The 26,459-nt window shown below is 35.0% G+C and overlaps 1 protein-coding gene across 50 annotated transcripts in view; it reads right to left on the reverse strand.

Moving 5' to 3' along the window:
• The window catches only part of ADGRL3 (adhesion G protein-coupled receptor L3), an 801,248-nt gene that overhangs the window by 297,123 nt on the left and 477,666 nt on the right, over positions 1–26,459 (reverse strand). For all 50 annotated transcript variants that reach the window (XM_070612870.1, XM_070612873.1, XM_070612875.1 and 47 more), the window contains one exon: positions 6,853–7,653. In XM_070612870.1, the coding sequence (XP_070468971.1) occupies positions 6,853–7,653 (801 nt within the window). The remainder of the gene's footprint in view (positions 1–6,852; positions 7,654–26,459) is intronic.

Raw genomic sequence — 26,459 nt, forward strand, 5'->3', positions numbered from 1 at the left:
GTGAAACGGCTGCAGAAAGGACAGCTGGTGTGAGTGGGAAGCTTATTCACAAGTCAGTCATCTTTTTATGACTGCGAGTTGCATGTAGAAATGATTTTGATTGCTTTTCTAATAAATATACATTTACCAAGGACATCATTCTGTAGAAAAAAATTAATAAGTTAGTAACATTTGTGAACCTTTTTATCCTTGCATCTTGTCTCATTTATTAGGAAGGTCACCTAGCTGTTAGATGAATAGCTAACACTGAGTTCAGCTGTAAAAAGCCAGGTCCAGCTTTGCATGGTACAGGACTGTGATATTGATATTCAGAGCCTGAAAAGCAGAAGACGTCATTCTGGGAAGGTTTAACCTTCAATTATGAAAAAAGAAAACTACAAGAAAGGTAAAAACAAATATAAGACAATTCAGCTGATGCTAAGTAGCAATGTAATAGCCATGGCAAATTTTGCATATTTTGGCCGTGCTCCCTGAAAAATTACCAACAGCGACGCCCTTCAGGCAGCAGCTGTCACCACCAGCAACGAAGAAGCACTGGAAAGAGAAGGAGGGGGCAGTGGAAAGAGAAAGAGGGGGCTCCTCCGCGGACAGAGAAACAGCTGATGCATAAACATTCAGACCAGGATAAAATTAGCAACAAGTAGCTGACTGTTTTTTCTTTTTGTAAAGTTCACTCAGCTGCTAAGATTGATGTAAATTAAACTTTAGAGACAATGTGGCATCTCAAGTGGAACTGTGAAGCAACCAGAACCCACAGGCTGAGGACAAGTTTGATTTAAGATCCCATTGCTTTCAGGCTCTATTTTGTGACTAAGGTGCACCATATATAACGAAACCGTTCAGGAAGCAGATTCAGCTACCTATTAAACACGTGACAGTTTCAAAATGTTCAAGATTCTCTGCCCAGCACTCACATTACTCAACTGTCAAAGTAAAGGGCTCAGATATACGATGTGAAAATTACATTTTAACGAGGTGTCATGTGTGTTTAAAGTTCTTATTCATCACTATATAGCCTCAGCTTTTACCAGAGACACAAATGCAGTTAATTAGCATATTATGAGGACAGCAGGTTCACCTTATCTGCATTGTTAAACTGTTGTGTGTAGGTTTTTTTGTTGTTTTAGATTCTACTATCTTCAGCATGCATAAGAAGGGTTACATTTACATATTTTCCAATGGCTTCCAAGAAAACGTGAATTCTGTTTGGGAAGTAGAAGAGCCGGCACAAGACAGTAGCTACGTGTCTTTACCGTTCTATTGTTCCTACTGATGGCATGACGTCTTTCACTAAATCTCAACCGATAGATTTTTCAATCTGTTAGACATACTAATTTTAGAAAATGTTTGCAGCTGGGCTTCTCTGCCTGTTCTTATTCAACCTGAGCCTACTTCCTCCTCCTTCAGTAGGAAATACTGGAAAACATTTGTATATTTGAGAAGCAAGGTTTAAATTGTTCTATGGTCAGTTTAGAAACAAACTAGAAGAGTCAAAGAAAATACCTCATGTCTCACACATATTTATTTTTTTAGGGAAGAATTCACCCTGAGTTAACATCCGTTGCCAATCTTCCTCTTTTTGTTTTTTTATCTCCAAAGCCCTGGTGCATGATTGTATATCCTAGTTGTGTCCCCTTCTAGTTCTTCTACGTGAGCCACTGCCACAGCATGGCAACTGACAGATGGGTGGTGTGGTTCCACAACCAGGAAACAAACCTGGGCCACCAAAGCGGTGAGAACGCCAAACATCAACCACTAGACCATCAGGACTGGCTCTCACACCAGTTTATTAATGGATGATAAACTCAGCACAGGTAGTTTGAAAGAAAGAACTAATGAGTGAAAATCAGGCAACACCAGTCACTAATAGTAGCTAAAGGCAAGTGATACAACTGTTTGGTTCCCTCACACTGGATATAGAATTATGATGCCACCCTGAGAATCACTCAAATAACCCGTGAAATAGCTAAGTATTATTTGGAGGTTTTTAATGTATAGCTTACAAAAGATAGCCAATTGGAGGCAACTGATGAATGTATAGTTCATATCATATTTTATAAAATAGGAAAAAGGCTCAGTTAAAAGTACATTTCAAGAAAAGATCTGATAGTTCTAGATTTGGTACTCTGCTCCGAATAAATAGAGAAAGAATTTTCACGTTTATACTCAGGTACTAATGCTTACAAGCATTTTTGATACAGGTGTCCAAAACTGAATCACTCATTTTGCAGAGAAAATGTATTTTCAATAGAACACAATTATTATTCATTTCTGAATATACTACACTTTCCATTTTCTCTAAGTTGAAGAAATTCCTGCAATTTGCCAACTGAAAAATTTGAAAATATGTTCTGAATATAAAAGTCATTCAACAGTTGCTCACTTACTTCCCTATTGTAAGACTACTGACTTTAATTTCTTCTAATTACTTCTAGAAGAAAGCACATTAGGTGTTAACGTGCTTTGGCACATCTCCTTAACACCTGCTAAACTTCCTTTATCAAAGCTGACCTCGATTTGAGTGAAGAAGGGAAGAGGCTAAGAGTGGGTGGGGAATGACTGGGGTGATTTATAAAACTTCTAGATTATGGAAGTGTGTGGCCAACAGTGAAGATAACTACCTGAGAAGCATACATGTAATCTTAATAAAACAAATTTTAGGAGTAGTACTCCCATTCCCATAATATTCTGAATAAGAAGTTTCTTAAACATATACATATATATATATTTCTTAAAAATATATATTATGTTTTCTTAAATCATTCAACAAGTCTTAACAGAGGACCTGCTATTCATCAGGCACGTCATAAGGATTTAGAAACAAAAATGGCTAAAACAATATCGACAAGATTATTTCAATGTGAATCAGTCTCAAGAGTTACTGAACAAAAGCGTTTTATAAACTGGAAGTTTTCTTGTGTTTGTATGTTCTTTAACCTGCAAAATATAACTATATTATTAAAAAGTTGTTTCTACAAAATTTACAAATATAAATTGTTATATGAATAGCAATATCAAATAAGCTCTGATTCAATTTCCCACTAACTTTTTGCTGGAAAACTACAAAAGATGCTGGCAAACTTGCATTTAATGTAATGCAGAGTAAGTGATGACAGTCTAATGTTCTGAAAATGTTTTTAGAGAAAAACGAGAACAAGTTTTAAACTTTTCCCTGAAGAATAGGCCCATTAAAGAACTTTCAAAGGAGAAACCTGACTTATAGTCAACGATGAAAATTTGAAATGTTTAAAAAAAATCAAAATCAAATTAATTTCTTTATACAGATATTGTTGAAAACAACACACTTAACAAATTGTACCATTGCCCAGGACATTGTCCTTCTTTTCCAAACATAATGCCATGTAACTGAGCCAACCTGAAAAAATACAGGATAACTAGCAGTTTGAGACCAGGTGTTGGGAAAAGTCAGGAAGTGGAATGAAATGACTTTTGAAACTACTTTTTAGGATATATCTGAGAAGCAAAGTTTTTCTTCATATTCTTCCTTAAAGTTTACCATTTCAGAATTTAAAATCGATTCCTATTAAAAAAAAAATACATCTGATTTTATGGTTCAAGAATAGATACAATTTTTCAGAGCACAAATCTACAGTAATTATGCAATTGTGAGAACTACAAATTAGATTTGCATCTAGAGAGCCTGGCACATGGAGATACTGAGATCACTTCCATCAAATGAATGAATCTAGACACGCAGCCTCAGTAAGCATACTTTCCACTACTTGCGTCACCCAGGGGAGGGTGAATCTGAAGTCAGGCTGCTGTTGAATAGCTGTGCGATTTTTGAATAAGTTATAGGAGCTCTAGTGCCTTAGGTCTCTCATTTAGAATATGTGGACATTATGGTTCTAATAGGGTTAGTGAGTGGCTATTAGGTTAAGCTTGCTATGTCTATTACATATATCATCTCATTAAAATCTAACAATAATCTTCTGAGGTAGGTATTGTTTTTTCCATTTTACAGCTGAGGAAATGAAGACCAAGAGACTGAGCAACCTGCCCACAGTCAAACAGGCACTGGAGGCAGAATTCAAACCCAGCACTTCAGCCTCCCAAGCCCATGTTCAGGAGCCCTACGCCACTTACATGTACGCTTCACCAGAGGATTTTTATATACCGAAGAGAAACATATTTGCCTCAACTTCCAGCACCCAGATCCTTTATCGTACAGAATGGTATAAAATTCAGTAGAAGTAAAATATAGCTACTCCTTTACATATAAACTTCAAAAGAGTAAAATTTCATTGAGTAGAACTCAGTTAAAATCAGAGCAAAAAAATACTCAGCCTGCTTCGAACTGATAGCAACAGCAAATATACTTTAGCTCTACACTCAAAATTAGTCTTTTGACCCCAACATATTTACAATAAGTTACTTTCCGTACATAGACACATAAGAAGATGCATAATAGGAATTCACTAGAGGCAATTTCTTTGAAAAATGTCAACATAATTTACTAAAGAAAAACACCCAGCTGAAAATGTGTGGAATGAGATGAACAGCCTCTATTAATGCTAATTGAAATCCTCACATCCACACATATCATGCATAAAATGTACTTCTACACTTATTCTTTCCACCTCTAAACTGCAGTAAGTCCATGCCAAAGTACGAACTTTTTAATTTGCGTGTTCATGCATGAAAATTGATACTTTTTCTTGTGATGCTACTTACAAATTTAATACAGGTGAAATCTCACTCTTTGCCAAGCAGAGAAGGTCTGCCGTGTCATTTAAAAAGAGTGAAAACCAAATCTCCTGGCTTAGGAATTTGTTTTCAGAATCTGAACTTTATCAGTTATCAGTGTTTGCCACTTTTAAGAAATATGAACACTAGTACATGTGGGCAAGATGGCCCATATTTTAACTCTCATAAATAAACAAAATTAAATGAGTAGTATAATTTTCCTTTTGTCCACAATTACAATGATTTATCATACATAAGGTTACACACACATATAAGTTTATTAATGTATGTTAGAAATATTTTTTTGGCAAGTCTCTAAATACATGGGACTATGGTATCATCTTACTCTTTAAGGATAATTTATAATAGTTAAGCTAATAATTTGCTTTAGTCTATCAAATCAAAACCTAGAATTCTAATTAATTTTAACCTATTATTCTAAATAAAAATAATGCATGATATTTCCAATAAATAAAATTTGAAATACATTATTGCCCATTATGCACTGTTTAATCCCAAAAGATGATGATGAGCCATTATTTATTATTTCTTTGCAGGCAATTAGAAATTACTTCCTGTTCCAATTAACAGTCAAAAAAGGCTAAGAACCACCGTTCAACAGAGTTTTCAGTGACATATAAATTGTGGTTAAGGAACATCACAGCTATGAAAGAATTGTCTTCCCAGAATACCCCAGATAATTGATTCTTGCTTAGGTTCTCAACTGAAGGGTATATTGGATTGGAACACCTTACCTGTAGAGAGGCGAGCCAGAGACTGCACTTGACCTGGGGGATTTTTTGAGGACTAAGTAAGGAGAAGTGGCTTTTGTTGCTGCTGCATATTTAGGCTTCTCCTTCCATGAGAGGCAATTCAACATAATATCAGCATTGCTGGCCATGGAAAGAATTGCTGTCACTCTGACCAAGACCTCTCAGAGATGAGAGAAAATGTCACCTCATTTGACATTCTATCAGTATAGGAAGTGGAAAGTCATTCATTCTTCAATCAACAATGAGTTGTTGAGACTTTATTTTATATATGCCATATATTACACTTATGTCTGAGAAGGCAGAAATAATGGTCAGATAAAAATATAATGAAAAATATATATATATAATAAGAGAGTGGGTATGGCAAGGTCATTGGCCATATGGAACTTAGAATCTAGTTGTATAGAAGACATGTATATAATGAACTAAGTTAGGAAGTAGAATGGCATGCTAGTAAAAGCATAGTAAAAATAATGCAGAAAATAAGAAATATTAACATGTAAACACTGAATGAAAAAAATAACTTAATCTTTGAATTCCTATATCACTATCAAAATTCAGACACCTTTGTCTTAGTTTTCCCTTATACTTTATCACGGAGAACAGTATTATTGCTTGCTAAAATAATTTAACTTTTAACTAAGATAATTCTGCTCAGTTGTACAAATAAAAATTTTTTAAAATAAGGCAATTTATGATTGTCTTTAAACAACATTAAAAGGAAACAGTATGTCCTAGAGGGGAAAAAGTCCCTTTTAAAGAATGGGAATTAAAGATCATCTCAACTTTACTCAAAGCTGTGTTTTGTATAGTTTTTTTTAATAAAATTGAGATCTATTTTTTCTTTATGTTATCAACATTTTTCTGTATATATCAATGAGGTACACTCAGAAATATAACTCAGACTCAAACTAACAATATTCTCAATAGGGGTGGTCACAAATGATGCTCTCTGCTAGGTGAATATACTGTTGTAGGGCTCTCGAAGTATTATACCACGCCAACTGTCTGACGTTTTCCAACCCTTTGACTTCAGAGGGCATGCCACAATTAATTAGACAGGATGGCGGACTATTTTAGCAAAGGCTTTGTATACTTCACAACGAATGGGCCAGCTGATAATAAACATGCCATTCAAAGAAGAGATAAAGATTGGAAACTAGCTGCACAAAGGAGAGTCAGTTTCTTCTACTTTTTAACAACTGAAAGTATTACGAGCAACATTTTTTTAGATGAAAAGACAATGAACAATTTTCAGGTACACAGGCAAGAAGGAAGGCCACAAAGAAAGTCTAACCAAAACATACAATAAACTTATTGAGAACAAACTGCAAATATTTCCCCCTGGAGTACCCTTAAAAGTCAAACTTACCTGATCTACTATCCAGAGGTCCAAAATCCAAAGAATATTTCACGACGTGATAGTTATTCCACACGTAAAGAAGGTTGTCCCTGGGGTTGTAATCCACAGCTGCTATGTACTGGTATGAATTGGGGAAGGGTACATCCACCAAACTATCCTTACTTTGGTCAGTGTTGTAAATGTAGTCAATCTTATTCCCTGTGGCCTCATTGTCATCATCCTCATATACAGACTTGACCACATACAGAATCCCACAAATCATAAATGCGTTGGAAGCTGACCTTTTATCATATGCAGTATCCCAAGTCCCTTCAATCCGTAGGGTGTAAGGGTTCAATTGACTAATGACAATTTTACCATTGTTTTGTTCTGTTGCATAGATTACCCATAGCCCATTCTCATCCACTGCCAGGTCTATGTCAGATTTGCCTCCCCATCGGTAAGGGGAGGTATCATGGTAATTGGCATTTGCTATGATAGCCTCTCCACTCTTTATCCTAGTCCGCAAATCAAACTTTACTATGTTCCTGGTGCGCTCTTTGTTGAAGAACAAAGCTCCATCATACACTACAAATCCTGTGCCATCCACCCTGTGAGGGAGCTTGTAGGTTGTAGTTGGCCTTCCAGCAATGAAGTCATCCTTGGATGAGTATTCGGTCAGGGTATCAGTTCTGTAGGGGGTCCAGGGCATATAATAAATCTTGTCAGAAGCCTGCAGAGGGTCTTTGCACCATGCCCCAGATTGGTGGTCGGACTCAAACAAATGTTCACTCTGGTATACTCCTTTTAGTAGTCCAGGACAAAGAAAAACTGTTGGAAGGGAAAAAGAGTTAAAATAATATATATATACATTAATTTTAATATTTTGTAATATATTCTTATTTTTCACCAAATGGAATGCAACTCTAACAAGAGATACCCACCACCACTTAATTATTTTGCTGCATTCTTCTGAGAACACAAAGTATAGTCTTCCACATTGATTTTGACTTTGGCTCAAAATCATTTTGATTTCATTTGCTGAAAAAATTTGGCCTTTTTATGAGTAGCTGTGCTTTCCTTTGGATTTTACCTTTTAATGATGTGTGACAATATTTTTGAATATATGTATACAGATGTGACATATGTCTATGTATATGATAGACATAATAGCAAATAAAAATGTTTATACACGATGTTTTTACGTATCTTATTTAGGAATTTTTAAAAACATTACTTTCACTCTACGATATTAGCTATTAAATAGTTATCATTAAGAAACAAATGGAAATCCAATAGTACTTAAAAAATAATAATAAAGGAAAAGAAAATCCCTGTAAAACAGGCCATTGAATCTTCTAGCCAAAAAGCCTTTAAAGCTGCTATAGCACACACAGAGCATGCAACCCACACAATTAAAAATGAGTGATGGATGGATACTGGAAGGAAAAAGAGAAAGGAAGAAAAAGAAAGGAAAGAAGGAATAAGGAAAGAAGAAAAGGTGAAAGGTTCCAGAGAAGAACCCAAGATCTAGATTTTAATCAGTTAAAAATGTCCTGTTAAATACAGTAGTATTGGAACTTAAAAACATGTACCTTTTACTGTTACATGAGAAGAGCATTAAAAAACAAGATTACTTGCTATAATATTTTGCTGCTCATACTTCAGAATGAAATGGGCAGGAATTATCTGATTCAGTTGATTTTTAGCATGATTCAGTAGCACGTTGTGTGAGTGGTGGTTAAGGAGGCTTGGCTGATTCATTTGTAATGAAGGGGCTATAAAGCAATGTTTCCCAAAGTGTGGTCCTTGAAGCATCTAAATCAAGTGGTATACCGAGGTGTTACACAGAAAGAAAAAAGGATCCTTAGATCCTTATATGTGTTTAAGAAAGATCATATTAATAGAATTGTGACAAAGATTCTAATAGCTTAGGTACATTAGTGAATCTTCAAGTCAGAAGTGGGAGGGTGAGCAAATTTCACAAACTAATTTGATCATGCAACCCTTTCTACAGAGTCTTTTTCGAGTGTAGTGTTCTGCTGAACCTGCTATGGGAAACACTGCTCTAATATTTTTGCAAAGCAAACATACTGAAAAATAATCATGCAGTCCACTGTTATGTTTGAAATGATTAGAAGTGTACTGGAGAAATTAGGAGATCACAAGGAATTTGGATGTTGACCCATATTTTAATGATTAAAACAGTATTCTCTTGATATTAGTCATTAGCTCTTTAACAGCAACTATAAGCCTAGATCCAATGGAAAACAATCTAAGATGAAACTCAGCTAGGATTTAGAGGTTATTAAAAAGGAAAGTACATTATTAAAATGCCCAAAGTTTTACTTTTGGAGAAATGAAAAGTTTGGGGGGAAGTTGACTGTCAAAATCTTCCATAGCAAGGATAGAGGGCCATCATCAATTTATACTCAATAACAAAATTGATGATTAGAAGAATTTCTCAGGGGGCCGGCCTGGTTGCACAGTGGTTAAGTGCACACATTCCGCTTCTCGGCGGCCCAGGGTTCGTTGGTTCGGATCCCGGGTGCTGACATGGCACCGCTTGGCAAAAGCCATGCTGTGGTAGGCATCCCACATATAAAGTAGAGGAAGATGGACACGGATGTTAGCTCAGGGCCAGTCTTCCTCAGCAAAAAGAGGAGGATTGGCAGTAGTTAGCTCAGTGCTAACCTTCCTCAAAAAAAGGAAAATTTCTCAGGATTCTGATATGATAACTATAGTCATAAAGGATGGGTAGGCATTGCTGTCAATATTGTATATAAACTTTATGTTAGTGAATAATCAGCCCTTGGTTACTTAAGTAATTTATTTTAAGGTATTTCAGAAAACCATCTCCACCTTCACCCCCATTAGTTGAAAATTAAAGGAACAGGGGAAACCACACCAGAGCTATGGAAAATTATCTAGTATAGAAATAAAAAATCTAAAGCAATCACTCTCCATCACCATCTACAGGATTCCTGATTACTTAAAAATAAAGAGTAATAAAATACATGGTTGAAAATTTACACTATTAAACTGTTTTAGGACCAAAGGATCAAACCAGCACTGGTCAGTACAACAGATTAAAGTGAAGTTGAGCAGCAGAAGTAGTAAATAAATTTTCATAAAATAGATAAGAATTAATAACAAAATTATTTTAACTAAATGTTAAGCTGTTAAATAACTTAGCCTATAAATAGCATATAATTTATGAAAGGTATTTAATTACCTTTTTGTTCCACTTCTATTGGAGAGAGAGAAGTAAAGAGAGAAAGGAGAAAAGAGAATAGATTAATGGTACGGTATTGGCCAAGCACTTTTTATTCACCTCTTGCAAACTGAAAGTAAATAATTTATTTCACTCATACTTGCTTTATTGAAAATTATGTTTTTTTACAAACCCATTCTTCCAGTAAAATTATTTTTAAAAAGCAATCATATTATAAGCTTAAAAATACAGTACAAACTTGGAAAAAGTAAGGCAAAAGTTAATCAAGCTAAGATTGAATAAACATACCATTCCAAACTACAGACATAGGAAATACAATATTCATAATAAGAACACCAATATTTCCATTTGAAAGGCAGGTAGGTAATCAGAAAGCTTTCCAATAATTTGGCTAGTTTCATTTATAAAGTATTCTGCTTTATACCACTATTTAATGTAATATTCTTGCTTTTTACCCATCTCAAGAATTCATCTCTTCAGAAGAAACTACTCTGCAACTCATTTCCCAAGGCCTAAGGTTTTCCATATCTTGTCAGTCTTATGAGAAATGTACCTCATGAGGCTACACATTAACAGAGACTGCTCTCTCCCTGAATAAATGGATTTGCAATCCTTATTGAAGAAACTTCTCTTCCTCCTACTCATCAATATTTTATATTATTGTGGAAAAATACTTTCAGAAAAATCTGTATTAGAAGGCTGATACAAATAATGAGCCACCTGTTCTGGCCTTTCCTGAAATTCTTAACTGAGTCTTTCAACATACTCTTGTGAGAATAAACTGAGATCCTCAAACATGTTACGGCTATGGATCTCTCAGATTAGAATCCATTATTATTTTTAAGGTACTGATAAATACAAGTCAGGGAAAATTCTGGGAAATTCTAACATATTCACAAAACTCATCAAGCAGCATCTTCTTTATCTTATAAACAATTGTCTCATCAGAGACAATTTGCCCAGATCACAACAAGAAAAAAAAGGCACCAATCAAAAAAATAAAAGGGAGAGGAAGAGTCAGGGAAGAATGTGTTCATAACGTAAACTTAACACAGACTGCAAGTGATGTAAATGTAAGATAATTTCAGTGGAAGGGGTAAACTGACATATTAGGCACAATAAATAAATTTAAAACTCTCGGCAAGTTTCAAAACAAGGGGGAAATGTTGTGTTGGGTAATTACATTTCAGTGAGATTTCTGGGCTTTGACCTAAGCTCATGTCTTCAATTACTGTCAAAATCATATTCATTTCTCTCCTTTGACTTCTTTGAAACCTGAATATCAGGATGTGTTAGAAGACAAAATTGGTATATATCAAAAGTTATGCTTAGGAAGCTGCAAATGGGATTATCTTTTTTAGATTCCTTATCTCACTAGTTTACAAATCTTACTTTTAACACTTGTTTCCAGGGCTCTTTTAAAAACTATTATACTGTTCTAATTTATCATTATCTTCAATCTTTATCAAGTACCTGCAGAGTTCCCTGGACTGTATGCCTCATTCTAGGTCAGTTAAAAGCTATACCTAAGAGATGCACTTCATGCCATGACTAGAGTACTAACAACCCTTTGTTCAGACTGACACCTAGAAGAAGCAATTAACTAAACACCTTAAAAAATCATTTAATCAATAGTCACAAAAGTTTGGACTTGAGGCCCATTACAGTGAAGGTAGAGGTTGAGAGTAGGAAGTCATACTAAAGTTGACATTTTTCAATGATTAGCCTACAAAGAAATTTCTAGAACTAATTTTATTCCTTGAAATAGCTCTAACCATATCTCCTTTTGAAAATTATATATGAGGTATTATATTTTACAACATCAAATGTACACTCAGACAACTTTAGTCTTATTTCCCATAAAACTCCTAGGTAGTCTTATACTTATGGGCAAATAACCTAACTTCTTGATGACTTGTATTTCTCTCTTTAAAAAATACTTAATGAGGAAGATGGAATATGTGATAAAAAGCATTGATAAGGTATTTATTACATTCTGTAAGCACTGTCTTATAACTTAATGGACATTTTTATTTTTTAAAGGACTTTTACCTCTATTTTCTCAATTGTCATTAGGTAAAAATTTTGCTTTTAATTCTCTAGTCCTGGTCTCATTTCAGAGAAATTAGCCTCAGCTGTAGCACAAGTAAAGCTTGCCTCCGTTACTTGCTGGTTACTCAAAATTAAGATTTATTAGGCAGTTCTACTTTGGAGAAAATTATTATGGTCTTGGCTATGTCATGACTGGCTGTAGCTCATTTATCATTTATTTGCTATTTTCAAGACTGAAATAAAATAATTCCATAATTCAAGTTGAAATAAGCACACACAAATCATATTCCCATAACAAAAACTGGCAAGGCAAACGTAATTTGTCATTGAAAAGCTCAGTAACATTTAGGATTAGCCAGTCATTGTCCATCATGTAATTCTGATTCTAGATGCTTCCCTCCTCTGAAACAAACAAACTGCATAGGTACAAGAAACATGCTTATTACTGTATCCTTCACATCCTCACAGTGCCTGGCACATAATAATTACTCAGTAAACCTGCTACTGAATTAATACATAATCCAAATAAAGGTGATTAATTCTGCTTCTTGATATTTTAAGCATGCAGTAAAAAGAAAAAAGTGGTGAAATAGAATCTGCATTTACTGTATAGAATCATATGTGCAATGCATTATCTGCATCATGTCTTTAAATATTTCAATAGATGGAGAGGAAAATTAAATCTATGAGCAATTTGTATCTCCAACTCATTAAATGTAAAAATGTAGGGAAAAAAGGAAAAGAAGAAATAGTATGTGGATAGTCTTGAGGGTTATATTGGCAAGAAAAATTTGTTGCTATAAAACAGCCTCAGATGATCTAAAAACACAGGCCAAAAATACTCCCTCTCTTCTCTCTGTAATGAGATCATAAATAAATGAATTGTACGATGACAACTGTGCTAAGACTTCTTCAGGACCTCCTGTCTTTTAGTCTGGTCCAATATCCTGTATTCTGACATTAGAGCTGTCATTGTTCATTTCCAAACCTCTTTGGAACTAGTTTCTCTCCTTTTCTCTCCTCACTTTTAATCCCCAAACTATTTTTATTCTCCATTCAGCTTCTGTAAATATGTTTATATATTTCCTTAAAGTGATTTCATTGTTGTCCTTTGTCAAACTTAATGACATAGGCTATATCCTGTGGTTAGAGTAAATGACAAATTCAAACTAAGGGTAATTTTATTCTGTATAAAAGGAATAAACAGGAAAAAAAGACTAGTAAATTTTCCTTTCCTTTGCCAACAGTTCATAAAATAGATATAATATATAGTCATGCTATTGTTTAGAAAAATAAGATGTCATTAGTTCTATACATATCTGCACCATATGCAATACTTTTGAATTGCATTCTTTAATTAGAAAAGGTATGGATGAGAGAGCATATGCACACATTGCCAAGTTTTTTCAAATTGCATAGCAAATTACAATGAAGACATACAAATTACAATGAGAAATAAGTTGTTGCATGCCCAAAATTGTTAATGCCCAAGCTAAGAACTACGAAATTGTACTTAATGTAGCTTAAATTTTCTTTTCTTTTAAACTATCAGACATGCAACACATTTTCTATCTACAATTTAAATGTTCTAAATGAGTAGAATGTATAATACACTGAGCCCTCTATATTTCCATAATATATAAATAAAAAGACATTTATGAGAAACATAAGATGGTTATAAGATATTAAATAATATATAAATAAATATTTGTTCATCAAAATATAGTAGTATTTTAGACAATTATTTTCTTGGTTACATTTGGCTTAGACTACTAAAATACATTTTGGTACCCTTATCACAGACCAGCCGGGCAGTAAGGAAGATGGCAGAAAGGCAAACTAAGCAAATAAGAAAAAAATCAGTCTTGGATGCAAATTTGCTGGTGCATCATCCACAAAGTCATCTATAAGTGGATAATCAAAAGTTCAAAATAATACTTTATACTTGTATAGCACTTTATAATGTAACAAAATGTTTTCGCATGAATCACTTAATTCTTCAAACAGCACTATGACGTGGTATTTATTATTCCCATATCAGAGATGAGTCAATTGAAACTCAAAAGGTAAAGGGATTTGACCAAGATTAACACTGGCAGGTGGCAGAATCCTGTCATTTGTCTAATATCAAACACTGGTCTCACTACATGTAAACTCAGTGAAACAGTGTTTGTTGTGTTCCCACTCTCCATTTCATTTCTGTCACTACCTCTACATGGAAGTGCACGTTAGAGGACATAAATAACGCAAATGGAATCTCCCCAAGGGCAGGCACCATGTCTGTTATAAGAACTAATATTCACTAAGCATGTACCATGTGCCACAAGTTGCACTACAGTTTTGCATACAATTCGAATTTATTCATCTCACAGCAATCTTAAGAGGTAGATATTGTCATTATCTTAACTCTTCAAATGGGGAAACAGGTACAAAGACCCATGGCTCTTTGGTTAATAAGTGGTAGAGCTGGAATTCAAATTCAAGTTTTGACCTTATTCCTTATTGTATCTCCAATGCCCAGCATAAAGAAAGAGCTCAATTAATATTTCTTACGCCTCTACCCAATGATGAATTGCACTGTGGTATTTTCAAAAAAATGACTGAATGTCATACTTCTCAGTGCTATCAAGCCTAGAACTAGTGATGCAAAGCATCTCTCCAGAATAGAAAATATAATAGGAAAAAAAAAACGGATTTCTCATTTCTTGGCCAAGGAAACAAGATATTTCTTATCACCAGAAACAAACCTGTGCTGAACACCTCATGTCCTGTTAATTCTTATTATTGTGAAACAGAGAAAATTCTCTCTTCTTTCATTTCACATCCACCAAGAAAATACAGAAGCACTTCAGTAGACAGAAATAAAAAGATCTGTGAAGTTCATTATTTTTTTGATATACTGCATATCAAAAATTCTGACAGACATCTGTCTCTTTCAGTAAATAAAGGGCTAATGCTCTATTTAATGAAAGACAGGGATAATCTCTGCAGCTCAGCTTCTAAATTACCTTTTTCAAATAATACTCGTGCATCAGTGAATAAAAGTGTCGCTCAAGCACCTTGTATTACAATAGCTTTATGTAATGTGTTTCCAAAATTATCACCTCCTGACGAATTTCATGCTGGAGTACGGAGCTCGAAAATGTCAATAATTCATAAAATGCTTTCACTAGCCACATTCCAATTTAAACACTTAAATACAATATCCATAGATGCTGCAGAAACTGAGACTCCCTCTTGTTTTGTATTAGCTTTCCATCCCATTGATGGGTCTGCAGAATCTTTCAAACTGTTAATTTAGCCTTTTTAAAAGAAAATGTGCTATTAGCAGACTCGTTTGAGAATCTGTTGTTAATAGCTTCTAGTAAAAATAATAATTCTTCAAAGTTATCATTAGTAACACAAAGTCAACATTCCATTTAGTTCATCAAGGAGGTACCCTTGTCATAATGATTTGTCACCACTATGTAACAACCACATGGCATTTAGAGTTGCTAAACAACAAAAAAAGGCAGAGTCTCCTCAGAGTCTGTAAGTGTATATATGCTTATATGAGATTCACTGAACTCATTTGTTATGTGCAGGACCCTTAGAGCTATAAATACAGAGATAAGCAATGATAATTATAATATCTAACAGTTACTGAACATGTACTATGTGAGTAGCTATCTTGTGGATCATTTTATTTAATCCTCTCAGAAACTCTGTGAATTAGTGGTACTATTATGAATTTGTTACGGAGGAGGAACTGATCTCTGCCTTAGGGAAGCTTACAGTCTAATAATTGGTGATTTCTAATACACTTATTTACCAACAATAAGCTATTTTAAGATGCTTCCAAAGGAACCTGTGTAAAATGATTAAAAACAGACAAGAATAGAAGTGAATGGCAGAGAGAGAAGGAATTAAGAGAAGCTTAAGTTAGAAACACAAGGCACAAGCGTTTGACTAAAATCAAACTTCTTGTGGAAAATGTCATCTATTTGTTTCTCAAAATGAATCTAGATCTAATCCCAGATTTATCAAATACTTTATAATTAATATTCCCAGAGTTTGGGGCATAAAGGTTTTTTAGATATTTAGTTCCACCTGATATTTTACAAATAAGAAAAATGATGCCAGAGAATTAAGAGATTAGCCCCAAATCATGGTTTACTTTTTAATTCTTAATAGTATTAAAAAGTTATTAAGTAACGCAATATTTTTTTATATACTTAACAATTTTATGTATTGTGAGGGCAGGAGTGGCTATCCTAAGTTTATTGACGAGAAAAACAGAAGCTGAAAGAAGTCGTTACCTTATTCTGACAAACATCGCTCTTTCAGTCTTTGCCAGAGCTCTTAAGATCTTGCGAATTAATCTTGGAATTGAAAGTTATCTTCATCCCTTGGTGCCAGAGAATCGGACAAAAAACCCACAGATTTAGGATTTAGGAAGGAAAAATCCCAACATTTTGAGGAATAGCTTAGGAATCGGAAGAGCTACTAAATACTTGCACATTTTGTAGAAGTCTTCCAGATAACCCCTAACAACCTGGGACTGGATTCACTATCCAGGGAGCAGAAAATATTTTGTATTTGTAATAACATAGTAATAACAAGATTAATAATACCAATATGATTTCTAGTACTGAAAACAAAATCAAGCAAAATTAATTTCAGAATTCATTAGTAAAAAATACATGCCAAATACGTCCTTAAAATGTCAACTGAATACCTTGAAAGGTAGATTTAAGATCCCTACTCATTCAGTTTTTTGGGGGTTTGGTAAAATTGAGATGCTGATACCAATTCATCTAGAAAAAAATTCCAGGTCTTCAGTTTCATTACTGCCATTTGCCAAAATGTGTTTCTTATATATTTTTCTAATTTTATGTCTTACTAATCCTATGTTAACCACATTCTTCACAATGGTTTATCCCTTTTTACTTCATATACTCCACACCTATATATATTTCTCAACTTTTGCTCATTCTATTGCCCCTGTTAAGAATGCCTCACACATCTTATCTCCCAGTTAAGCCAAACTCTATCTTTAGGTTTTCATGAATACTACTTTATTTACCAGCCCCACATCAAATAACTGTATAATTTCAACACAGTTTGAGGCAGAGAGGGGTTTTCAATATGTTCTAGTCCAGGGACTGGTAAACTTTCTCTGCAAAGGGACAGATAATAAATAACTTAGGTTTTGTCAGCCACGTATAGTCCAAGTCACACAATCCTTGTCTTCTTTTCTTTTTTACAACCTTTAAAAAATGTAAAAGACATTCTAAGCTCACGGCCAGTACAGAAGCAACCAGCTAGATGTTTATCCTATTGCTATCATTTGACACTATCTATTCTAGTTCATTTCACTTATGTTGTCTCATTTACTACCCTCTTAGCACTTGGTACATTTACCTTCTCACTATCCTTCTTCTGGAAGCACTTGTAGGTTCTTTTTTTTTTTTTTTTAAGATTGGCACCTGAGCTAACAACTGCTGCCAATCTTTTTTCTTCCTGCTTTTTCTCCCCAAATCCCCCAAGTATATAGTTGTATATATTTTAGTTGTGGGTCCTTCTAGTTGTAGTACATGGGACGCTGCCTTAACGTGGCCTGATGAGTGGTGCCATGTGGTCCCAGGATCCGAACCGGCAAAACCCTGGGCCACCGCAGCAGAGCGCTCGAACTTAACCACTCGGCCACAGGGCCTGCCCCTTGGAGGTTCTTAAAGGCAGAAAACCCTGTATCACTCACCCAGGCATTATCAGGCTCTATCTCAATGTCCTGTTATAACTGTTGGTCAATAAATGTTGGCACTGACATGTTTTTAAAATCTCGAACAAATGTCTCCAAATATGAATTCTGTATGGTTTGTGCAATGATATGAACAAAGGAGAAGGGGGTGAATCTTACAAATGACAAAGTACGTCTTTTACTTCTAAGTAGGCACATAAAATCCTCCTTAGGTAGTACTTCTTATCTCTCTGTAATGGAGCCCATTATATCTCTCTCTATCTTCTTATATAATTGTATATTGCAAAATAGTTATTCTAGAGTAAATCTCTAAGAAAGATTTTGTAATCTCTGTGGAATTTCTCCTTAATGATACTGAGACGTAAGTTATTTTTTGTCCCATTCATTTAGCATTTACACTATGACAGTCTATTTGCTGAATACTTTATTTATATAATTTTATTTAATCCTCATACAACAACCCTGTTGAGATTATTGCTACCAGTTACAGATAAGGGGACTGAGTCATATAACTAGCAATTGGTCAGTATGCAATTGGTTAATATGACCTAGACAGAGGTCATATAACTAGCAATCAGTACAGCTGGTATTTGAGCTTCAGAGCCGACACTCTTAACCTCTATGCTAAGCTCCCTGACAAAAAAGAAGGTGATGATGATGAAACTAATGAGGATAACTAATATCAACGAAGTGCTTACTACTTACTAGATGGTCTATAGTTTTAAACAGTTTACATGTACTATCCACTTAATAATCACAGTACCACTATAAAGTAGATAGCACAGTTATTTCAATATTACAAAGAAGGAAACCATGGTATGGATAGGTTAAATAAATAGTAAGTGGCAGTCCCAGGACCCAGTGCCAGGGCTGTCACCAGAACCCAAGTGCTAAACCAATATCTTTCAAATGCAAGCTACTTTTGTTGAATAATTCCATTGACTGAGGGAGGAAATAGAGTTCTCAGTTACCCCTATTACTTTTCTAAATGCCAGCAGTGCTTTATCCACTAAGTTATATTTATCAAGTAGAGAAAATGATCTGATGGCCTGCTCTCAATGAAAATATCTGATTGTGATTTCAACAAAATTCTTTTTAAGTTAGTATTAATAACTAGTAATAACTTATGTTGAAAAAAGCATTACACTGATTTTTGTTAAAGAGTCTCTTCTCAGAGCCATCTGTTTAAGATCTCTTTTCAGACAAGAGGCTTTCTTTGGACACTTTTTAGGGCAGTGTCACATTCCAGACTCACAAGGCACATGCCACCTGTAAAGTGAGGAGACTGCATTTGACTTAAATCAATAATGTCTGACGGAGGTGAAAGAAATGCAGGGACAGCAAGAATTAAATACACCAAAAAAAGAAGCTGGCATACATAAAACTATTTGCTGCTTTTTTCCCTACTTGAAGGAAAAACACGTTTTATTAATTATGCATCTTAGAGTAAACTGTAGAAGTAGCAGTTTTCTCATGGGAGTCTCCTGTTTCTCCTTTAATTCTTCTATGTCCATCATAGTGTGTCTCTGATAATTCAGTAGCAAGATGCCATTGGCCTAGCCAAACATAGTTAATTGGATGGTGAATAGTTTCTACTTATTTCCCACTCATAGTTGAAAGCATTCATAATGGAGTTTAGTTCTGCAGTGTTATAATATCTGACACAACAAGTGCATGCTCCTAAGAATGGGACCATATTCTTCCCTATCTCTTTTCCTTATGAATTTATCTTCTTCCTCTGAGAGACAGCAACAGAAGGAATAGATACTCCTTAAAAGATGGTTGTAAACTAGTTACGTCAGATTTGAGAAAGGAAATAATAAGCAGACAGCCCTTCAAATGTATATAATGTGGTACAATATCCAAAGCTGAGATACTAAATTTAAAATTAAATTAAAACAAATGACATAAAGCCTGCTTTCTCTCTCACTCTTTATAATACTCAGCCAACATCTGCTCAGTAATTCACTAAATGCACTTTTTGTTTCAGTGAAATGTGTCAAATTAGAGGAAAAGCAAGTTTTAGAGAATGAAACAAGCGATCACATTATTTTTTGCTCTATTGGACCACTGGTAACATATTTCACAGTCTATTTAAACTAACTAGCCCCCAACTGTTTGTCTGTTTGTTTTTCCTTAAAAGCTATCCGTAGAAGGGTCATAACAATGAATTTGCTGGTTAGAGCACTGAGGAAGGAAATATCAACATTATAACATTATTCGGTGTATTTTTTCATATTATCTTTTTCTCCCTTAATCCACCCAGTACACAGCTGTATATTTTAGTTGCGGGTCCTACTAGTTGTAGCATGTGGGACGCCACCTCAACATGGCCTGATGAGTGGTGCCATGTCCACACACAGGATCTGAACCCTGGGCCACCAAAGCGGAGCGTGAGAACTTAACCACTCGGCCATGGGGCCGGCCCCTATTTTTTCACTTTTTAATGAAATAAAATAAACTTTCTTGTAGACCAAAAAAAAAAAAAAAAAAACAATTGATATTTAGTAAACTGACAGTAGATAGTATTTATTAAATTTTTAATTTCATGTTTACAGGTGCAACAGTAAGTACTATATAAATATTATTATTACATCTACCACAAAAGGTGATTTTTGAAAAAATACAACATTAAAGAAACAATAAAGTTCAAATAGAAACTATATTTTTTCAGGAACCCTCATATTATGACACACTCTGTAATATACTAGAAAGTTAGACATATACGTTCAAGGACTCTCTCCATTTTATTCACTGCTGTGTCCCAGCACCTAGAACAGTGCCTGGACTACAGAAGCTACTCAGCAAACATTTTAAATTTGTTAAATCCGTATAAAGGAACTCTGTCTTAGATGCTCTTGAATAACTGGTATAACTTTACTCATATTACCAAAGGCAAAATAAAAGGAAGAAAATTAAAAATAAAATGTGCATATGGATTGCTATGCTGAAGTAAATATCTTCTGAGTATGACCTTCAGTTAATAAACCCATTTGACATTTGAGGTTAATATTATGGAATGAAATGAAATCAGAAGACCTCTGAGAAGAAGGACTCCGTGTGGTTAACCGGGACCTAAAAACAAAATGGAGTCAAGTGGCCAGGACAGGACCGGGATGCAGTCACCTATTCTGTTCTCGGAAAAAACACAGAATTCACTCCCAAGCTTTGACTCTGCCCAAGTTCCTACTTTTACAAAAGTCCCTAACAGCCACCTGGACCTAACCAATAAAACTGTGACCTGCACCAACCAATCAGGACTAAGCATGTTTGCATCCCTCATTTGCATAAGCAGACCAGTGGGGGAACCTGGGCCTGAACCTTTTTTCTATAAGATAGTCCCCTGCCTTTGTTCTCCAGAGAGTTTGCTGCTGAAGGCTGACTCCCCTGTTCGCAGACTGGATGAGCAAGAAAGCTTTCCTAAGTAAATTCCTGTATTCCAGAAACTTTTGCTGACAATATATAATTACCAAAAAACCCTCCAAAATCTACTCTGTTCCATTATGCTCCATTTTAAAATAATGAACACTGAAAACAAAATAACTTGCATTTTGGGGTATTTTCAAACACAAATGGATAAGTGCAGAATATTGAAACAACAAGTATTTATAGCAACGATAGCCAACAGCTATTTAATGTTTACTATGTGGAAACCCTTATTATTAACTCATTTAATTATCAAAACTACTATCTAAAGTAAGCATATAATCACCATTTCACAGATGAAGAAAGTGTGAGGAAGAGAAATCAAGTTACTTGCTTAAGGTCACAACTCTAGTAAGAAACAGAACTAAGAGTGGGAAAAAAGACAATCTGGCTCCAAGGTTGATGCTCATCAGATGGTCTACATAGTCTCCCAAGAAGATTACTGATCAGTTTATACTGACTAATTTTCCTCACGCAGAAAATGAAGTAACACAACAGTTTGATGGCCTGTTTCAAATGTCGATAAATTTGACAAATAGATTCAAATGTATGATGTTTTGAATGAAACCTCAAGTTGTGAATTTTAGCTGATTTGCCACTTTTATAAAAACTATGTGGTCTATAGAATCTGGTATCAACTTCCAAATAAATGACATATCCATTTGGAAATAGAGTGAGGAGGTAAGTTTTAGATGTCTTAGATTTCTCAGGTTGGTATTTTCTAATGACTATGACATCTTAACTCACAAATCTTCTCTGACCATTAGTTCACTTATTATGCATGTAGCATGGTTCATCAGACCACAGTGAGCTTCCGTGCTCTCCTGTGCCCACCAATTTTAGAGAAGAGGAGAGATCTGTGATGAAAAATTATAGCTCCTTAGCAATGACAGTAAAAATCAAATGCTTACACTACGAAAGGAGGAACAGAGCATAAAATTCTGGTGTGCAGCAGTGCTATGAGAATGGGTTTTCCTTCTCTTTGAAATCAAGTATAGTTTCTTCTCCCCTGTAAAACTGATGTCTTAAAATCACGTCTAAGTTAAGTTTACGCATTTGGAGGAATCGCAGTCTTTTATGAATCTACCCCCTCAGCTTAGTAAACTATATATCGTCTATTTGAATTCAGGGCCATTAAATTCTTGCAGAGTGTTTACTGCACTATGCATATTATGGGTCCTGTCACTGAACAGTGCCCTCTTCCTGTTTTATAGCTAATGTAGCATTTCTCCATGGCATCAGTAGATTAAAACATTTACCACTAGAAAAAGTATGTGAAAATGGAGCAAGCTCATTTTGCTACAAGCTAACTCAATAAATCTGTCTAGTTTACTGATGTTCACTTTCATTTAAAATCAGCACATATTTATCTTGCAAACTTCAAGAAGGCAGAGAAAGAGGTTATTTTTCTTTTTTTGCCCCAACAGCAATGCTACTTTGTTAATGTTAACAAACGGCAGTTTAATAGGATATATATATTTCTGATACGTGCTTGGGATTATTTAGAAAAGGGCTAATGAGGGGTATATTAAGACTTTAAAAGATTCTATCTATTGTTTCTAGAGCCATACAAGTCTTTTGATACCGAGAGAGGAAAGATATCTTAGTTAATTGGTTGAATTTTATGTTAGTTTGATGCATTTCTTAAATTTACCACCAGAAAAAATGGGTCATTAACAAACGTAGGTTTTTTCCATTTGGAGAAATAGAATAAAATAAAAGCAAATTTATTCCTATATTCTAAATGGATAATTGAGGGATAAACGAAATGTTGGTAATAGTCAGTACTTCTCTTGACAGTATTGCAGAGGAAAAGATTTTTTACCTTGATGACAGACAAATTCTACCTTTTTTCAGTCCCTTACTCCCACACAAGATGGTAGTGCCTATGGCTTATTATAATTGATCCCCTACAGCCATCTGACCAATTGAATAGGTGCTCAGAGATAACACAACCTGCTCTCTCCCACTCCTATGTGACAATCACTTTATCCTTGGTTATGACAATACAATGGAAGAAAAATATTGATGTTTATTAAACCAGATCATGCCCACAGCTGTCAAAAAGCTATACTACATCTTCTACACACCTACCGTGAGTACAAAATATTTCTCGGTAGATATATGCCAGAATTTTTATTATGACACATTTGATTTTACTTCTGACAAGCTGTATGTGAATGAATATCTTGCTTTCATTTTTATATACTATTTTCTTGAACATAAACTTCCCTTTTTACAAAAGAAAAAGCAAGTTGGTTATAGGGTCACTCTCTCCTAAACCATTTCTATTGGATTGAAACACAATGATTCTCTTATATCTGTGCCCTTGAACATACGATGTATCACCTAATACTGACTTCCACAATTTCCAATACATTCATCTAAGATTAGGTGAAATCCCACCTCTTCTATAAAGTTTTCAGCCAATTCTAACGTGAACCACAGCTTTCAGGAAGGCCTGCTTTTGAAAGATAAGCCTTAAGAAGAAAGTTTTGCCGAAACTGATCACCTTGGGAGATGTGGAGTAAGATATCACTCCAATCAGTATGTTAACAAGAAATTCATCAATCAGGAGGATGCCCAAAAGGAGATGGTTCTCTACAATATCGGCCAACTGTTTCAAACGTGTAAATCTTAGTTCAGCAACAAGATTACAGCTGTTCTCCAAGAAGGCAGATCATATATTAAATGTTAAAAGAGATGGTAAGGTGATTAACATTTTGTCAAATCAGATCTACAAAATGCTATGTAATATTTTCATAATAACAATAAATAATTAAATAATTTTTGGTAAATACTTATTGGTTGATGATGCCCACAAAGGTTCTGAGTTACTCAAACATAATAAATCCAAATGTTCCTATGTGGTATAGTGTCCTAATTTAGGATCACCAGACAGTAGAGCCTGAGACAAGGACTTTGACACAGGTAGTTTATTGGGAGATGATCTCAGGAAACAAGTGGGAAGGAACAGGGAGGGAGAGACAGAAAAGGAAGAGAAGCCATAATATATGTTGTAATTGAAGTTGCCGCTGTTGGTAAGGAGGACCAAATTCTGCCCAGATTTCTGAGATATATAGAGTTGGAGTGGGGCCGGCTCCATGGCCGAGCAGTTAAGTTCGCGCATTCCGCTGCGGTGGCCCAGGGTTCGGATCCTGGGCGCGGACATGGCACTGCTCATCAGGCCACCTTGAAGTGGCATCCCACATCCCACAACTAGAAGGACCTGGAACTAAGATATATACAACTATGTACGGGGAGTTTGGGAAGATAAAGCAGAAAAAAAAAAAAAAATTGGGGTAATGTTTCAGGCCCTTCCTCCCCAGTGGCTGAAGACAATTTCGCCAGCATGAACTCCCCTGCATACTAGCAGATGGCTATGTGTCAGCCAAGCAAGTTACTGGCCTTGGGAAAAGCCGTTTAGCAGAATGTGAAATGCATTTAGGGTGAGAACTGGGTAAATGAGGGAGGCCTGAGTTCCCACAAAACAATTCACTTTAGGGTTGGGTAAAATCAGAGTTGAGCCAAGGGGATACTATATACATATATACCAGAGGCATCTGCTAAGTTGTGTGTGTGTGTGCATGTGTGTGTGTGAGCTCACATAAACAAAACAGCACCTAGACCATAATCTTTAACTTCTATTTTCTCATAATACTGGGTTTTACATTTATTTAGCAGTCACTTCAATTTTGGATACTGCAAAGGATATTGATGATCTCATAGTTTTTTACATGGCAATTTTTCTTCACTCTTTCTCCACTAAAAAACCATTTTTTTCTTTTACTACTGTAATATTCCTAGCTGATTTTTGTAACATCATTTCCAGCTACATGAAGCTGAGAGTGAAAAGTTCAGAAAAGAACTATAGTCAGAGGTCTAAAATTTACACATTCCACAGACCTCCTGCTGGAGGCACAGAAAGGGGAAAAGCAGAACTTCTTGTGGCTGATTCTGTCTATTGTCATGTCAATCTTGGGAATGGAGACCGAGAAAGATAAATCACTTAGATCACGCATCCTGAGTTCACAAGCAGCTGAGACCCAGCTAGTGAGAGGGGCTTTGACAGGGGGAATATTTCTTTTTCCCTACTTTATTTTATGATATGATAACATTCATTTAAATTTAGCCCTTGGACAGCCCTTCCTATTTTGATAAGACAAAAACGTGTTTAGGTAGACCTCTATTGTAGGAAACCATTAAAATACTTCCTACATAAAAATTACTTCTCATTTTCTGGGGTCTTATTTCTTGGCCTTTTAAAATACAGCATAGTTACAATACAGTATAGTTAAAAGGAGTCTAGAATTCTTGAATAAGGAGTATGAAAGAGATGGGGAAGGCATGAAATTTCAACTCATATCTTTTCATTTACTAACTTTTATAGAGAAAAGTAAGCCCTTGAAACTTTTAAGATACTGAGAGGACATAATTTAAACCTCGAATTAGCTCAAGGTCAATTAGTCTGACCAGTGAATTAGCAAGCAACCTGAAATATTTATAAGTAATTGAAAGGCAACAAAATGTATGCTTTGGTGAACACTGGTACACAATAAGTACTTGCTGATTGATCGATTTAATGAACATAATGATGAGTTAATAAGAACTAATTTCTAGATGGAGGAAGAACATACAGGAAAAAAAAAATGAGTACACTCAGTGCTCTTCATACAAGCATAATTGGCTCCAAAATGTTTTCTCATTGGAGGAAATGAGCACAAACGACCATTAACTACTGGGATAATTGATATAAAACAGCAGTATGTTTATTAATATAAAAGTAGGTTCAGAATCCAGCTAGTGATATAGTAATATGCATTCTTATTACTTAAATAATGAGAAAGTCTTATCATTACATGTATATATAATTACTTTTTAATGAGCAGGGTACTTGACAGTAGCTGAAAATCAGTCCTCATCATTTTCCACATATATGGATGTTGTGCAACTCAGACACCTAGGTTTAACTGACAATCTTGAAAGCATATGATAGTCATCTTTGTCAAAAAAGGGCAACTTGAATTTTAAAACAATACATTTCAACGCAGAAACACAGAACATAAGTGTATACAGAGAGCACTAATTCAAGAGACAAAAGGAAGAAAATCACAGTGAAGAATAAGGGATCATTTGGCTCCATGCAGATGGCAGCCATCTCTTGAATTTAAATAGGTGACAAGC

This window comes from Equus przewalskii, chromosome 3, assembly GCF_037783145.1.
Source record: "Equus przewalskii isolate Varuska chromosome 3, EquPr2, whole genome shotgun sequence".
NCBI lineage: Eukaryota > Metazoa > Chordata > Mammalia > Perissodactyla > Equidae > Equus > Equus przewalskii.